Genomic DNA, 17,878 nt, shown 5'->3' on the forward strand with positions numbered 1-17,878 from the left:
TTTGTTTTTTTTTCTGTAGTTGGCTGGAAGCTACTGAAGGATTTTGAGTAGGATGGCGATATAAATACAGTATGGACGTCTTAATCAGTGTAGGATGAATTTCAGAGAGCAAAGACTAGAGGGGAAAGGAAGTAAGAAAGCACAAGAGAGAAAAGCAGAATTCTCATTCAGGAAAGGAAGCAACGGCGATTTATGGAGTGTGCAAAGCAACGCTCTAAGGCTTTTCATTTCATCTGTGTGATAAACATGTATCGCTACTTTTATGTGTACTAGACTCTCATAAAGAAACTCACTCAAGGCAGCGACAGGCACTGTGTGGCCAAACCAGGACTTAAAGCCGATTTTGTGTTCCAGGAAGGACAAAAACACAACAAAGCACAAATGAAAAAAGACAAGCCTGTGATGTCATATGTACATTCAGGATTTTTATTTCAAAACAAAGAACCACAGTAACATTAATAATAGAAAATCCATTTGGAAATATTCACAATCCGGTCGCTGCGAAATGGGAAGACTTCCACCTGCTAACTGCCAACCCACTGTTTTTGAGGAGCCAGAAGTAGAAGGGCGGTTAGAGGAAGTCACCTGTTCAAAGCCCCATTCCAAAAGCTCTGTGAGTTTTGTTTTGTTTTGTTTTTTTCCAGCGGCTCAACGACCAGAGGAAACAGTGAGAACTGGGAAGTAAAATACTGTCATAGGCAAGGGTTTGGCTAAAGGGCCTGAACTGTGTAAGCACCAAGGAGAGAGAGGGTGATCAAGCAACATATGAAAGAGGGAAGACAGAGTAAATGTCATGGGGTCCAATCTCCATTTATTCAAATACTGGGAAACTAGAGGATTTGTGGAGGTGTCCGTGAGCTGGGGCGAACAGAAACCCCTCCATCTCATCTAATTCTCCGAAATGCTCCAGAGTTAGAAGTCTTCAGTTTGTTTCTTTGTCCTCTTAAAAGAAAGGCCTCCCACTACCCCATGACTCCCCTCCAACGACCTCCAGAGGCCACATGTCCTGATCTCACACTTCTTTCCTACTCCCACTGTCTGGGTCTAGGGTGAGATGGAATCTACCACCAGTAGTCTCCTTAGGGAATTCTCCCCAATCTCTCCAACAGGGAAAGGTAGCCAGATGAGACTGAACTGTATAAAGTCTGGAAGAAAACCATAGATGCAAATTCTACCCAGAAGAGGCAGTGTTCTCTGTATATAGAGAGATGAGTTTTAACACATTCTGTTCGAAAGGGGGGGCTGTAGAACACCGAGGAAACAAGTTACCAATAAACTACCTTACCCAGAGCAAAGTGTCAGTGCACATACATTCATACTCTCTCAAGTGTGGGTTACACTGCACATTTACTCATAACTGTCTCAAATGTACGGCCCCGAAGGGCACTTGACGTAACACTATGGAAATATGGCAACAGATGAACACACATGCAACGACCTTAAAGCGACAACATATAGTTCAACTGGATAATAATCGTTCAGGAAAAGACCCACCCCCAGAGCTGAGGTTACAAATTCAAGGTAGTTACCAACATTCTCCTCTGAATTCTTTTAAAGCTATGGCTTAAAACAAAATAAAAATCAACAACTAAAATCTCCTGAAGAATAACATTTAGAAATACTGAACCTCTACCAAGAACCAATTTTTTGGGATGCTCATTGGGAAGGCTCTCCCACCAGGCAGGTGGTAGGAGCTCATTAAAAAAACAAAATACAAAAAAGTGAGTCCACTACAAGGGGAGGGAGTTGTTTGGTCCAGCGAGGGGAGACAGGATTACTAGAAACAGCCTTCCCTTCTCCGGACTCCAACCAAAATTAGAACCCCTTAACCACCATTAACTACAATGCCCATCTCAATAATAACCCGAGATTTCAAGTAACACTACATAAAATCTTAAAACAAAGAAAAAAGTTCCAAAGGTAACCAGTAGCTTCTTAATACAGGCACATGACTTCTCTGAGAAATTTAACTTGAGAGTTTCCACCTGAAGGACAGAAATCGCTGAGAGGCAACGCGCAACGTTCACGCACCCCATCGTACCCCCTCCGACAACACATTACTTTTCTCCGCAAATCTTCCCTTATTGCACCTTGACCTCACCAGTATCGAATCTTCTACCCTATAAACCTCTCTTTAAGCGCCTCCCTCTAACCTCAATTTCCTTACGTTTCCATTATTTGGTAAAATTACTTCACACTTAAAAAAATAAATATTTATGCAATAAAACCAGAAGGTAAAAATAAATAAAACTCAAGTTAATCTGCTCTGCAGAGAGCTGTATGGAAGCGAGGAAGGTGCTCGTATTTAATCCCTCTCTGCCCTCCACACTCCTGTAGATCTGCTTCCTGGTAAGTCTGGGGTCAGGGAAACTGTACCTCACTCTTACTCCCCTGTAGGCCCTTGTGGGGCCATAGTAGAAGCCAAGGGAGGAAGAGCTGGCAATGTTGTCATAAGCCAAGTGGCCAGTCCCTCCGGAGATGAAGCTAGGTTCACTTGGTCTCTTCTACACGGAAGAGAAACGTCCAAGAACTGAAATGTTTCGAAAGCCATTGAAGATACAACTAAGTCCAGCATTGGGCTCCTCTGAGTGCTCATGGTGTGTGAGGGAAGAGAAAGGAATCAAGTAGCAGCATTCGGAAACAGTCCTGGGTTACAACCTGATGAGGTCTCTCCCTCCTCTGGGGAGAGGTTGCTTTTCCGTGTTGGGAGGGAGGCGGGGAGGAGGCACGGCTTAGACGCTGGTGGCGGTCTCCTTCACGGGCTGGATGCTGTTCATCTCCACGATGGGGCCTTTCTCACCTCTGACAGCCTCCCTCGCCTGCCCTTCGAAGGCTCGTGTGATTTCCTCAAAAGTCCTGCCACGGGTCTCAGGGACTTTGAAGAAGGTGAAGATCAGGAAGATAACAAGGAAGCCGGTAAAGACGATAAAAACGTAGGCTCCTAAATAGAACTAGTGAAAAGATATAAAAAAAAAAAAAAGGAGTATCAGGGTCAAATCTGGTCGTGGCCAAACTCGTTTCCGTGCCGTCCATTTCTAGTAGGCTCCAAGACATAACCTCTCCACATTTAACAAGAACATCAAGCCTTCCTCAGAGATTTACGATGCCCTTGCTAACTTACTAGATTTCTCTGCAATTTTGAGCCGTTCTTTTTCCTCTTCACTAAAGTTCCCTGCTTCTCAATACCTACGGAGTAGTTTAGGACTGTTGAAGATGATTTTTAAAATCCGGGTTTCTGGGGCGCCTGCACGGCTCAGGTGGTTCAATGTCCCACTTTTGATTTTGGTTCAGGTCCTGGTCCCAGAGTCATGGGACTGAGCCCCGCATCAGGCTCTGTACTTAGGCTAGAGTCTGCTCAAGATTCTTGCTCTTTCCCTCTGTCCCTCCCCTGTGTGTGCTCTCTCTCTGTCACTCTCTGTTAAGTACAATTTAAATAAAACAAAATCAGATCAAATCTGGGTTTCTGAAAGACTCACAGAAATAGGAACTGCTTTCCAGAAGTCCACTGCAAGTTCCTTTATTTAAGGAACCAACTCCAGGTTATTTTAGAATAGGAGCTGTCTCATCCATTCATTGACATCCCTTTGTGTAGTGAGCCTTTAAGGTTACGGAGTCGTGAATGCAAATTCAAATTATGGATTTAAGTGTTGGTTTGGAATCCCTGGAGGCTTAAAACTATCATTGTTTCTAGGCAGAACTATGCCTGTAATCACCTCGGACTAGTGGTCTTTTAATAAAAGTTCCCAGTTTTAGGGTGCCTGGGTGGCTCAGTTGGTTAAGTGTCTGATTCTTGATCTCAACTCAGGTCATGATCTCATCGTTTGCGGACTTGAGCCCCACCATCGGGCTCTGCGCTGACAGCACGAAGCCTGCTTGGGATTCTCTCTCTCTCAGCACCGCCTCACCCATGCACGTGTTCTCTCTCTCTCTCTCTCTCTCTCTCTGGGGGGGCGGGGAGGGGTGGGTTCCCAGTCTTACCCTCCTGCTTCAGTCCTTTTTTGCCATCATTCTTTCTTTTTCTATATGCCATTGAAAATGAGAAAGAAAATCTGTTTTAAAACACTTGATATCTAACCCTCTGTGGTGTCAGGAAACAGATTTTAGACCTGTTGGCTTAGGTGAGCTGGTTTTGAGACTGGCTAGGTGAATTTCGTTTTCTTTCTTTCTTTTCTGAGAGAGAGGGAGAGGGCACAAGGGAGTGAGGGGCAGCCCGCGAACCCCCACAAGGGGCAGGGAAAGAGGGCGAGAGAAGCAGGGCTCACCCAAAGTGGGGCTCGAGCTCACCCGATGTCGGAGTGGAACTCGCGAACCAGGAGATCATGACCCGATGCTTAACGACAGAGCCACCCAGGCGCCCCTAGGGGAGATTCGCTGTGATTTACTTACTGCAGCTGAAGGGAAGAGTAGCCCCACCAGGAAGTTGGAGGTCCAGTTCGAACAACCAGCCACTGCCATGGCAGCTGGGCGGGGCCCCTGGCTGAAGAGTTCGGCCACAATAAACCAGGGAATGGGGCCTGGGCCAATTTCAAAGAAGGCCACGAAGACCAAGATAGCAGCAATACAGACAAAACTCATCCAAGTATAGTTATCCTATATGAGACAGGAACAAAGGCAAGTGAGTACTAAAACACAGCACAACCTGGCTAGGATCTAGCCTCCCAGAGACGAGGACCTACTGAGCACGAAAAGCTCCCTGTGCCGGGGTCCAGTGGGGTTACTGGACCATCTAGCCAAAAGCCCTGGGTTTTTGAATCCTAACCTTGTGCTCACCTCACACACAGGTCATTTTCACGTTGAGACCATTTCACATGGAGATCATTTCACTGTCCGTAAAATGGGAGTCATTATTACTTCAAGACTACTTTAAGAATTAAATTACATAGGGTATGGGGCGCCTGGGTGGCGCAGTCGGTTAAGCGTCCGACTTCGGCCAGGTCACGATCTCGCGGTCCGGGAGTTCGAGCCCCGCGTCGGGCTCTGGGCTGATGGCTCAGAGCCTGGAGCCTGTTTCCGATTCTGTGTCTCCCTCTCTCTCTGCCCCTCCCCCATTCATGCTCTGTCTCTCTCTGTCCCAAAAATAAATAAACGTTGAAAAAAAAAATTTTTTTTTTTAAATTAAAAAAAAAAAAATTACATAGGGTATTTTACAAGCCACATGTTATACGGATACAAGAATTGTAACAGTTTAACTACCTATCTCTGATGATCCACTTTTCTTAAAACTCTGGGCATGTGACCTTACGGATCTTCCCACCTGTGTCACAGAGGGTCACCTGTAACCTCTTCTACCCGCCTTCCCCCGCCCCCCTTCTTTTCCTCCAAGAGCACTCACCTTTAGCAACAAGGAGATGGTCATAAGGATGGAACAAAAAGCCATCCCTCCAAGGCCAATCATATGCAGGGTCCTCCTCCCTGCCCTTTCCACCAGAAACAGCTAAAAGGAGAATAACAGAACATGAAATTTCTGCTTTCCCTTTCGTGAAAACGCCTCATGAGTTACCCGAATCTGCCTTCCCAATGGCAGGATACTTGTTATGGTCACCCCGCCCATTTTAGTTCCAAGCTCAAAGCATCCCTGCACACCTCCCTCCTTCTCATGCACTTCCTGTTTGCTTGGAGGGAGTGAAGTCTACTTACACCCATCACTCCATAGCTTTTCTTTCCCCAAAGAACAGGCCAAAAAGGTTTAGGTGATGGTAGGGAGGTGGAAGGCCGTGAAACCCATCTTTGAACATGTGTAGTAAGAACTGCCCCCCACCGGCCCGGCCCCGCAAACTACCAAAGCACCCAACTTACAGAAACGACGGTGAAGATGGTATTAACCACACCCGCACCAATGGTGGCGTAGATTGGCTCCTCGACGCCCGCATCTTTGAAGATGCCTGTTGAGTAATAGAACACCTAGTGGGAAACAAAAGATGCAGCTCTGAAACCGCAGTTAAACAGAGAACCCTCAAAAAATAAACTCGACCGTCCCAGGAGGTTAAGGGGGTCCTTTCTGGGGTTTTCTTGTTCAATCACGGTATCTTTTCTGCAAATGAATTATCTTCTGAATCTTACCTCTTATTGTCTTCTTAGTTCTTGTCAATTCTAGCTGCTTGTTTCCATTTTTTCTTGTACGCTTACTCCTTCTGCTCCATTTAAGTCTCTTCCTTAACATCTTTTTTACCAACTTAGATCTAAAGGTTTAAGTCCTATTAATTTTTTCAACTAAGCCTTGTGTGTTTTAAAGTTTTTTTTTTTTTTTTTTTTTGGTAAGATCTACACCCAGTGTGGGCCTCGAACTCGTGACCCCAAGATCAAGAGTCAAACGACCTTCCAACTGAGCCAACCAGCAGCAAGCCCCTTAAGTAAGCTTCTTCAATAGATAACTACCCTAGCCCTGAAAACAGTGATAGGTACACTGATATTCTAATTTGATGGTGAAGCAATTGAGGAGTAACCTCAAGCCTGCTCATGTAATTAGAAGCAGAACTCGGGCTAGAATTCCTAGCTCTGGGTCCATCCCAAGCGTTTCAGGAAGTAATACCTCCTATCATTTTAACTTTATACTATTCAATAAGCTGCTATTTAACGTGTACGGTTATGTATGGCTGCTACAACTACCATGGTTAAAGAGATGTCAAAATATTGGACTCAGACTTCAAGGTAATAAGGGAACAGTGCCTGGCAGTGTCTAGATCATCTAGGCTCAGTCCCTCAGGTTTGAGTCAAGAGTTTATGATTTCATCCAGAGTGTGTGTCTCTACAGCAAAATTCGTCAGACTTTTTCATGAATATAAGCATCTATACTGGGATTTACCTTTCAAGAAACAACTCTTACCACCTCAGATAGAAGCCACGTATATTTGTATTTTCTAAAATAAGACTAAGGCTGTGCTTTTTACATTTTTTATTTTTTTTAAGTGTATTTATTCTTGAGAGATAGAGATAGAGCGCAAGCAGGGGAGGGGGAGAGAGAGAGGGAGACACAGAATCCGAAGCAGGCTCCAGGCTCTGAGTTGTCAGCACAGAGCCCGACGCGGGGCTCGAACTCGTGAACTGCGAGATCATGACCTGAGCTAAAGCCGGATGCTTAACCGACTGAGCCACCCAGGCGCCCCAAGGCTGTGCTCTTAATAAATTTTTTTTCTTAAAGTTTATTTATTTTGAGAGTGCATGTGGGGGAGGGGCAGAGAGGGAGGGACAAAGAATCCCTACCAGACTCTGTGCTGTCAGCATGGAGACCAGTGTGGGGCTCGATCCCACAAACCATGAGATCATGAGCTAAAATCAAGAGCAAGATGTTCAACCGACTAAGCCAGACAGGTGCCACAAGGCTGTGCTTTTGGAAGCATATCTGCGGGCTCTTGGCTTAGTCAGTAGAACATGCGACTCTTGATCTCAGGCTTAGAGTTCAAGACCCACGTTGGGTGTAGTTTACTTTAAAAAAAAAAAAAAAGAAAGAAACTAGGGCGACTAGCCGGCTCAGTCAGTAGAGAATGCAGATCTTGATCTCGGGGTTCTGAGTTCAAGTCCCATTTTGGGTGTAGAGATTAGTTAAAAATAAAATCTTCAAAAAAGGCAGGCAGGCAGGCAGGCAGGCAGGAAGGCAGGAAGGCAGGAAGGCAGGAAGGGAGGGAGGAAGGGAAAAAGATTTGTAGTATCATCCCAATCAAAAATTGCTGCTCTAGAAGAGAAGGGAGAGCTAAGACTGCTAAAAAAAATTCCAATAACACTTAATATTACAAAGCTTGTGAGAAAAGACTTTTGAACAGTTAAACCTAGCAATGAATAGTTATGGCAATACTCTCTCTTATCTAAAAGCCTATACAACAAAAACCTAATGCATACGTACACATCTCAAGGAAAGTTCTTACAGTCAAATTACCTTGCTATTTGCTGCTATCAAGCGGGATTCAAGCTAACTCGTACATCATCTCACCCTCAAGCAGTTTTACTCTGCTAGGTAAACACTACCCAACCTCTGACCCTCTGCCTTTTCTAAGGAAATTAGAAAACACCGTTTACTCAAATGTAGGTTGAAAAAGTGTTTTCACACATCATTTCCTGAAGTGGGAGGAGTCTGTACTCCAGAGTGCTAATTTATCATTTGTAATTTTTCCAAGAGTGGGCTTTTTCTGATCCTGCTTCACAGGGCCGGCATTGGAGCCTAAATTATGCATGCTGGGTGTGAGTGAGGCACCTAGGGTGCACAATTTAAGGAGGCACTCATGCTTAGGACCACTGACTTGCACCTCGATGCCTCACTGTAGTCCCAGCCCTGCTGTTCTGGAAAGTCTTCAGAGTGTATTTTACTACAGTGATTTTTTTTTTTTTAATTAAAAAAAACATATATATATATATATGTACACACATACAAACATACATATATATACACAAATATACATATATATATATATATATATATATATTTTTTTTTTTTTTAAGTAACCTCTATAACCAGCATTGGGCTTGAACTTACAACCCCAAGATCAAGAGTTGCATGTTATACAACTGAGCCAGCCAGGTGCCCCTGCAGTGATTTTTTAAAGCGACAAAATTTGAGAACAAGATTCACTGAAGTATCTTTCCTCCCAATTTCTGATATTATATCCTCCAACCCTGCATGAGAAGCACTGCTATTTCAGATACAAGCAACCTTCTTGGCGTGTTGCAGAGAAAAGGCCAAGGGCCAACTTGCTATAAAATGATCTAATCATATTGATCAGAGTGATGAGAGGGGCATCCGGGGCTGGCGGGGGGAGGGGGGGAGCTCAGTTGATTGAGCGTCCGACTTTGGCTCAGGTCGTGATCATAGTTTGTAAGTTCGAGCCCAGCGCAGGGCCCTCTGCTGTCAGCGTGGAGCCTGCTTCGGCTCTAAGTAACCCCCCCACCCCCACCGCCCCTCCCTAGCTCTCTCTCTCAAAAATAAATACACATTAAAAAAAAGAAAGAAAGAAAAGACTGGTCAGAAGCTCTCAAGGCATTCATCTGAAATTTAAAGAGGTGGGACAGCAGTATGTCTCAATTACAAATATTTTATCTGCAAATGGATAGAAGGTAGGGGAATAAATACCCTCTCTTACCACACCGAAGACTTAAATGCTGAAAGGTGATTACATGCATAGAATATAAGTCACCTGCCAACTGTCAGCTTCCATTTTGCTCCCCACTTTAAACGATCAGAGTCACTATTCTAGTTGTAAACATACATATAGAATAGTACATGTACACCTCTTGAATGGATTGCCTCATTATTCCCCTGGGCGTTACCATGCTTTCTAGACTGTAAAGTCCTGGGAAAAAAAGCCACAGCAGTAAATTCTTGGATCTACTTTAGTTGTATGGCTTACATTATCTTTGATGACACGAGATAAGATTGAGCAGAGTTAGGGGCACCTGGGTGGCACAGCTGGTTAAGTGTCTGACTCTTGATTTCAGCTTGGGTCATGATCTCATGGTTTGTGGGTTCGAGCCCTGCATCGGGCTCTGCACTGACCTCGCAGAACCTGCTTGGGATTCTGTCTCCTTCTTCTTTGCCCTTCATGCACTCTCTCTCTCTCTCTCTCTCAAAATAAATAAAAATTAAAAAAAAGATTGACCAAAGTTAAAGACAACCGGAAATAAAAAATCAGTGGGTCAGAAAGAGGATTAATGAAAAGTAGATAAATTTGTAATGTCCTATATACTGAAAAAAATTTGGAAGAGGACAGATGTGAACCACAAGTTCCAAGACTAAAGGTGATGAATTTTTTGTTTGAATTTATCTTATTTTTCCACATGGAAAACATGTGCTGCAGACAGAATCTTAAAGCAATAAAACAGGGGCGCCTGGCTGGCTCAGTCAGGGGATCGTTTGGACTCTTGATCTCAGAGTTGTGAGTTCGAGCCCCACGTCGGGTGTAGAGATTACTTAAATAAATGAACTCTAGTAATAAGGAAATAAAAACCAACACTAAGTCAGAGCCTGGATAACCAACACTTTGGAGTGGCCGCCATGTGGCGAGCGTCGTGGGGTGACCACGCCAGCACCTGGCACCGCGGTCAGGGGAGTTAAGTGCAACGTGGGCCCCCTCAGACGTGGAGCAGATACTCACCGCGTTGATTCCAGAGAGCTGCTGGGAGAGCTGGAGCATGATGGAAATGATAATGGGCTGCTGGTAGCTGGGCGATCTGAAGAGCTCCAGCACCGTGGGTTGCTTTTCTTGTGCCATCCTAGCACTCTCATCTTTCATCTCCTGGATGTCCTGAGTCACATCCGGGGTGCCCCACAATCGCTGGAGGACTGGTAAAACAAGCAAACCAAGGATAAGGTTAAGGTGCTGACCCAAGGTCATTTTCCCCGTAACAGCTGGGAAGAGGCCACGCGAGACGAGCCTGGGCTAGCATCTGTGCCTTAATCGGCTTCTCTCTTAATTTTTTTTTAAGTGTTTATTTATTTTTGAGGGGGGGGTGGGGCAGAGAGAGGGGGGACAGAGGCTCTGCACCGACAGGCTGACAGCAGCGAGCCGATGTGGGGCTTGAACTCACAAACCACGAGATCATGACATGAAGTCGGACACTCAGCCCCTCCCGCCTTTTTTTTTTTTTTTTAAATTTTTTTTCAACGTTTTTTATTTTATTTTTGGGACAGAGAGAAACAGAGCATGAACGGGGGAGGGGCAGAGAGAGAGGGAGACACAGAATCGGAAGCAGGCTCCAAGCTCCGAGCCATCAGCCCAGAGCCTGACGCGGGGCTCGAACTCACAGACCGCGAGATCGTGACCTGGCTGAAGTCGGACGCTTAACCGACTGTGCCACCCAGGCGCCCCATCTCCCGCCTTTTTAACTCTCACGTCATTCTTTAGGGGTCGAATCGAGGGGTGCCTGGGTGGCTCAGCCAGCTGGGCGTCCGACTTAGGCTCAGGCCATACATGAACTCACAGCTCATGAGTTTGAGCCCGGCGTCGGGTTCTGTGCTGACAGCCTGCTTCGGATTCTGTGTCTCCCTCTCCCTCTGCCCCTCCCCTGATTGTGCGTGCGCTCTCTCTTAAAAATAAACATTAAAAAGAATTTAAAAAACAAAAAAAGAAAGAGAGAAGAAAGAAAGTTTCTGACATGAGAGCCATCAGGAAACCCTTCACTCGGGTTCTGAGGGGCAAGGGAAAGGAGAGGACAGACCCAACACCCTCGTCCTGAAACAAACCGCAGCCCTAAAATTCCTACAGTGAGGGTGTGAGGGATACTCACTGTGCTTGGCGTTCTCCTCTTCCTTTCTGTTAATGAGCAAGAATCGAGGACTCTCCGGGCAGAAGGGAAGGGCTGCGCTTTGTAGGATCGCGGGAATGATGGTGAAGCCCAACAGCAGGGGCCAAAGCTCTTCTGTCCCCAGGATAACTTTCAGGCCAAAGATCTGGAAGCCAGGCAAAGAGGCTACCATAAATCTCATCCTTTCCGAGCCACAGTGGATTAAAAACGAAATTCGGAAAACCCTCCGTGCTTTTACCACAGGAAAAGAAAAAGTCTGTTTCTTCTCCTTTCTCTACCCTCCCTTGCTTCCGAAGCGGTCTGTGAGTTGTAGTAATGATACCTGAAACTTACGTAGTTGAATGCCTGCCAGAGATTCAGGACTACTTTATGTTAACTCATTTAGGGAGGCATGAAACTGACATTCAGGAAGTACCTGAGCCACGAGAATCCCGACGACGATGCCCAGCTGGTTGAGAGTGCCAAAGGCCCCCCGCAGGGCGGTAGGCGAGATCTCGCCAATGTACATGGGCACAAAACCTGTGCAGAGGCCGCAGAAGAGGCCGATAATCAATCGGCCCAGGATCAGCATTTCAACCGACTTGGCTATTTTGCAGAACCCCATAAGGCAGCCACCAGCGACAGCCAACAGGTTGACGATGAGCATCGAATTGCGCCTGAAAGGTTAAATGAAAACACAAGAGAAATTAGCAAAATAGGCCCAGTCTCTCTCCTTCTTTCCTTGTCTTTTCACCCTTCTCCAGCCTTATTATGTACCTTCTCTTTTTGGTCTAACTTTTCCTTTTTCTATTATCAGAAAATTTCTAGCTGGGATAACCAGGATCGGCGGTTCTTACACCTCTGCGTGCATAAAATCACCTAGAGAACTTGTTTAAGATTCTCCTAAGCCCCAGCTGTAGCCAGAATCACAGTAACCACAAAGGCCAATAGTTCCCAAAGTTGGCCACAGACTAACAGCATCAGCTAGAGATCTGCAACAAATTAAAACTGTCCCATCCACCCAATTTATTGCATCATTAGGGTGGAGCCCAGCAATCTGATCCCCAAGGCAGTCCAGGTGATTTCATTCAAAGAGAAGGTTTGAGAACCACCGCCCAGGGCAATTCTGCTACAGCTGGTCCAACACATTCTAGAGAAATTTTTGGACCAGTACTGATCTCTGTATGCTTCTTACGGAGTCTTGTTATAACGTAACTGCTTAGATGTCACCAACAAGTAACAAAGATAGAGTTCAGACACATGTTTTTCTATTTGTAAAAAGCAGACCGCCTTGCAGCTCGCCCTCTCTAAGGCTAACCTGTGGGGAGGCCGTGGACAATTAGTATTGAGAGCCAGAATAAAATAACAAATTGCCACATTTGTGTGTTAGATGTGGGAGGCAAAGCCACTGGAACAGCTAAAGGATGACAAGGTAAGAGGTTAACACTGAAAAATTACCGCAGATGTTGGGAAGAACCAAATCTAGATTGTCCCCTCGGGAGGCCCACTGGAATTACCCAGGGGAGCTTTGAAATCCTGGGGAGATCTTAAAGGTACATCCCAAACCATCCCTCATTCTCTCTTTTGCCTTTCTCTGCATTCCTTTCCCTGGGTCCCCACCTCTCTCTAGGAGAGAGGTTCTTTCTCTCAAGAAAAGAACAATTGGAAGAAAGTCACGTGAATTGGGAGGTCCACACTAAAATTTCAGTGACTTTAGTTGACACAAGGTGCCCTCGACAATGCAAGCCAAACAATGGTCAAATAAAACCGGTTGCTTTAATTTTTTAAAAAGTTGAATTCCATTTGTGTTTCCAGGACATCTCATTAGCAGACAAAATGGTTCCTTCACCAGAATACTGGAAGTATTCTGCTAAGACATTTTAATCAAGTTAGCACAGAATGAGGAGATTCGATTTTCTTTTGGGGGAGGGGAGAATGTCAGTTCAGTTATTTGGCCATTGTCCACATGTGCCACAGACCAAGGATTACAAAACGTTTCCTCCTGATCCGGCTTTGTAAAATAATGCAAACATCTGCACGAGACCGCAAAGTTTTTAAGAAAAGTAAACAACTTCTGACCTTGTGAATATAAGCAGGTTTCTGGGAAATTCCACAGTGCACTTTATTAGGGAATCCTGAATTAGCTTATGCTGGACTGCCAAAGGCTAATCTCTTGACGGGCAACACGGCTTCAAGCAAGGGCAGTCCTATTCAGTGCCTGTTGGACTAAGCTTGCCTTGATCAGATTGGGGAATGCTCTCATTCAAATACATCCTTACCTCCTCCCCCTCCCCCCTTTTTTTTTTTTTAAGTTTTTATTTACTTAGAGAGAGAGAGAACGAGCAGGGGAAGGGCAGAGAGAGAAGGACAGAGGGTCCTCCCAAAGCAGGCACTGTGCTGACAGCAGTAGGAAGCTCGGACGTGGGGCTCAAACTCAGGAACCATGAGATCTTAACCTGAGACGGACGCTTAACGGGCCACCCAGGCGCCCCATAGCCTCTCCATCCTGATTCTCAATACCTGTTCTCAATGCAACCGGCATAGCCTCCTTCTTTGCCCAGTTTCTAGTCAATACCTGCCAAAGCGGTTGACAAAGAGTCCAACGGAGAAGGAGCCAATCATACCACCGACGGAGAAGATGGCCACAGCCAAAGACCAGAGGGAAGTGAGTAACACCTCATCGCGAGGGTTGTTGTGTGTGTTATTCAAAGTGTTGTTGAGAAAGTCCTTTATGATCTGCAAATTAAAATGGTGGGTGGGCAGGCAGACTGTTACACTTGAATGAGAGAAGGGACAAATATGGGCGATCTTCTCCTCCCTAAGAAAACAGCATTACGATTACTTTATAGGTAGAGAATCCAGTGAGTGAACAGATGGGATTGGAAGAGACCCAGAACATACTGGAGTTAATGGCAGCTCCAAAAAGAACAAGCTTGATTTGTCCTGAAAATCCCAGTAGGTAGCAGCACCGATATTCAGTGACTACCCCAGTCCTCCCAAGAACCCCCCACCTCCCCATTTTCCCACCATCACGACAAGGTGAGAGGAGAACGGTCCAGTCACAGGTTTAAGGAGCAACTGAGTTTTTTGCTTTAATGATTCAGCTATAGACTTCCCCACCATTATTCTGCCTCTTCAGCCTTAGCCGGGCTAGGCACCAAGTTTGACTGAAACTCTTCACTCTTGAAACCCTACTTCAAGGAATAATTTCCCTATTCCAAATTCTAACCCTTAACTCTAGTTTCCGGCACTCACCATCTCGGGAGCATTGATGACTCCCGTGTTGTAGCCAAACTGGAAAGAGCCTATCGTAGCGATGGAGATGGCAAAGATCAGCGGCGCCGTGACCTGGGGTGGGGAGGGAAAGAAGGGAAAAAAAAAACAGTCCTTAAAACTCTCGATTGAGTACTAGGAGCACTTGGCTATGAGCAGTATGCAAAGAACAAAAACTTAATGAAATTTAGGTAATGAATGGGGAACACAAAACAACAGGTTGTACTGAAGAACTTATCCAGAGATGTGCAGACCATTACGTAAACTTGGGAGAAGTGGCAAGATACTATGGGAAGAAAGTTAAGGGGACCTGGCTTAATTGGTTTGAAAGTATTAAAAAAAAAAAACTGCCTCAGATAAAAGCAAGCATAGACCTGGGGCTTCCTGGAAGTGGATTATTTTGGAAACAGTGTCTCTCCTGTACCCCAGATCCCACTGAAGCCCAGAGTTGTGGTGGTGGTGTCCTCATCACTGGGCTGTTCTTATCTCTCGAGATAATGTAATCTACAGCATCTACCCACAGGTATCCAGGTCCGATTTGAAATTCTTCCTGTTTACTTGATAACGTACCGCTGCCCCCATCCAGCAGGGGGCGTGCACTAGCTCCCTTCCATCCCAACACTGGAGAGACAAGGTGGGGAGGAGGGAGTCGTCTTTCACCTTGCTGGAGTAATTCAAGTGTTATCTGAAATTTCCAGCTCGAGGGAAGCCTAATTGTTAAGCCTGAAGACATCTTCTGCAGCGCTCTCCCAGTCCTTCCTTTCCTTGAACCCCCTCCCTGTCCGATTAGACCGAGTGGCTGGCTAGGAGTTTCCGTTCTCCAAGCTGACCTTGTACCCTAGGCAACTAGGCCTAAGTACCCGAATGCCCCCGCCTGCCCCGTACACAGCTCTTTCTGCTTAATCCTTTTCCCATCAGTAAGCACCTCTTCTTTTCTGCCTCACGTCATCATTTACTATCCTGAGGGCCTTTTCCTCCCCGCCCCCCCCCCCATCTTCATCCCTTCTCTTATTTTCATTTATTTTCAAATAAGTTTACCTTGGTGATGATGCTTTTCTCCTTGCAAATATTGCATACACAACACAAGATGACCTATTAATGTATCGTGCACTCACAATCGCAATCACAATAAGGGCCACGGGAATTCTATTTCCTTAGTATCCAGGAACTCCTATAGGTTATAGAGCAGATGGCTGAACACTGACCCAGGCCCCCAAACCAATCCCAGGTCTTTTCAAGGTCTAATGCTTCCAGAGGAATCTTTGAGCTCACTCAGAGACCCACGCTTGTCATCAACACAGCCAGGCAGCCTTAACACTCAACCATCTCATCCTCGCATCCTCAGTGCATGTGATTATGTAACCAAACAAAAACACACACAAAAAAACCCCTGAGAAACACACACAACTTCTCCCGGTGTCTCTCCCTACGACGGAAAGGTGAGCGGGACGGGGATGAATCCTTGATAGGCTCTAACATCCAGAGTAGTGGCCAAATTGTGGCACTGCAGGCTGGAGAAGCGAAAAGGCCTGAAGATGGCTAGATGACTTAGAATAAAACCCAGCACAGTCATCACCGCTGAGTTCGGCCTTTCTGAGTGTGCCCCGCAGGCGCAAAAATAATTGATAATCGTATCATCTCTTACCTTATGTGTCCCCATGGCCCTAATTTAATTCTTTTCCAGTCTTCAATAAAGATCTAGGAGTGGGATCCCAGAGCCACCTCTTGCAGTCAGCAAAACCTCCAAAATGTCTTTCTGGGCAGCAAGTTTTTCTCCAGGTCCCCAGGACCGCTCCACATGTCCCCCTCAGTCTCACCGTTAGAGCTCGCCGGCTTACTTATTTATAATCTCTGCAAAGGGTGGAGCCTGCAAGGGAGACAAGCCCCCCCCCCCGCCCCCCCCAGCCCCACCCCACACCCGCCTCTAGTGATCCCGTGACCTCTCGGAATTTTGTGACCTCAAATTCTACCCCCACCCTAGAAGACAACTCCCTCCCTCCCCTTGTTTCAAAACCACATCCTTCACCCTCCCCACTCCGTTTTTTAAGCTCGTCCTCCTTCCCTCTTCTAATAGCCGCTATATAGCCTCTTAGTTTCACAGACAAAATGCTACCAGAAAAGGCTGGAGGGAGGGCAAATACACTTTAATTTTTGCTCTCGCATCTGCTGGGAATTAAATTAATCTATAAAGAGAGAATAAATGCTATTTATATAAGGCAAAGTTGACTGGGTGCTACTATCTGAGAGTTAAGGGTGCTTGAAGGAGTGTAAGCAGAAAGATGCATAATGCTATGAATTTATCAGCTGCTTTTTGATTACAGGCTAGGTCTACAATCTTGAAGGGGAAGGAAGGGCAGTTTGAGAGAAGAAACGCAAACAAGGGAAGAATTGGACCAGGTTTTGGCTCTCCTTGTCCTCGGATTAGTACAATCTCTCCCAGGAGGAAGAAAACCTGAGTATCTGGGAGCCAGACCAACTTCCCTGGGGTGCAGGAAGGAAAAAATCAACTGCCTATGGGATAGGATCCAAACTCCTTAATACGGCATTCACCATACCACCCATTCTGAATCCCACCCATTCTACAATGTTTTGCCTCTACTCTCGGGTTTATAGCGTCTACAGATGGAACAATTACCAAATTCAGTTAAACACGTATTTGCTGCACACGCAGTACACATCAGATGCTCTCCAAGAAGCTGGGGACTCGTCAGTATGTAGGGCAAAAAACTTCCTGGCTTTTAAGGAATTCATAGCATTTCCCTTCTTCCACTTACCATGTTTGTTAAAAAGGGACAAGCCCAACTGATTCTTACACACTGGAGAGAATGATCAATAGCCTATTAATTACGGACTGTGAATTTCTTGAAAGAAAAGAGTGAGGTAAGTATCCGATTTCTAAGCCATAGGAGACAATTGACCAAGATGAGTAGGAAAAACAGATAAGAAAAATGTGAACAGAGGAAGATGGAAGGATAATAAGAGGAGAGAGAGAGAAGAGGCTCCAGGGTGAGAGTAAACAAAGAAAACAATTTAGTTCTGATTAAAGAGTTGGGGGAGAGATAGTATCGAGGATTTGCTGGTGGTGTGTGTGTTGGGGGGTGGATAACACTGGTCAAATTCCTAATGCCCATTAATTTGTAGCCTAGCAACCCCTTCACTATGGGGGAAAAGCGTCCAGCAGTGATAGAGCAGTAAATGGACATAATGTTTCTAGTTGGTAAACCAGGGAAAGTGCATCTCTCTTTGGGGTTTTGGTTGAGGGCCTAGAATTCAAACTGATGCTACTGGACCTGAAACAAACCAGAGTATGATGTCTCTCTCTTTTTTACAGCGAGGATATTTTCTAAATCTGACTGTTAGCTGAGAGAACCGAGTATGAGTGAAACGTGACATCCAA

The 17,878-nt window shown here is 45.6% G+C and overlaps 1 protein-coding gene across 6 annotated transcripts in view; it reads right to left on the reverse strand.

Moving 5' to 3' along the window:
* Window positions 1–400: 400 nt before the first annotated feature.
* SLC2A3 (solute carrier family 2 member 3) overlaps window positions 401–17,878 on the reverse strand; it is an 89,973-nt gene continuing 72,495 nt past the window's right edge. For 5 of the 6 annotated variants that reach the window (XM_086714151.1, XM_086714155.1, XM_086714153.1 and 2 more), the window contains 9 exons: window positions 14,464–14,556; window positions 13,784–13,944; window positions 11,645–11,885; window positions 11,212–11,374; window positions 10,080–10,267; window positions 5,797–5,901; window positions 5,333–5,434; window positions 4,387–4,590; window positions 401–2,951 (listed from right to left, as the gene is read on the reverse strand). In XM_086714151.1, the coding sequence (XP_086570277.1) occupies window positions 2,733–2,951; window positions 4,387–4,590; window positions 5,333–5,434; window positions 5,797–5,901; window positions 10,080–10,267; window positions 11,212–11,374; window positions 11,645–11,885; window positions 13,784–13,944; window positions 14,464–14,556 (1,476 nt within the window). In that variant the 3' untranslated portion in view covers window positions 401–2,732. Of the gene's footprint in view, window positions 2,952–4,386; window positions 4,591–5,332; window positions 5,435–5,796; window positions 5,902–10,079; window positions 10,268–11,211; window positions 11,375–11,644; window positions 11,886–13,783; window positions 13,945–14,463; window positions 14,557–16,126; window positions 16,325–17,878 lie in introns of those variants that run through there. The other variant, XM_025930379.2, reaches the window with a different exon arrangement.

Source organism: Puma concolor, chromosome B4 (genome assembly GCF_028749965.1).
Source record: "Puma concolor isolate L17-30 chromosome B4, mPumCon1.1.hap2, whole genome shotgun sequence".
In the NCBI taxonomy this organism is placed as follows: Eukaryota; Metazoa; Chordata; class Mammalia; order Carnivora; family Felidae; genus Puma; species Puma concolor.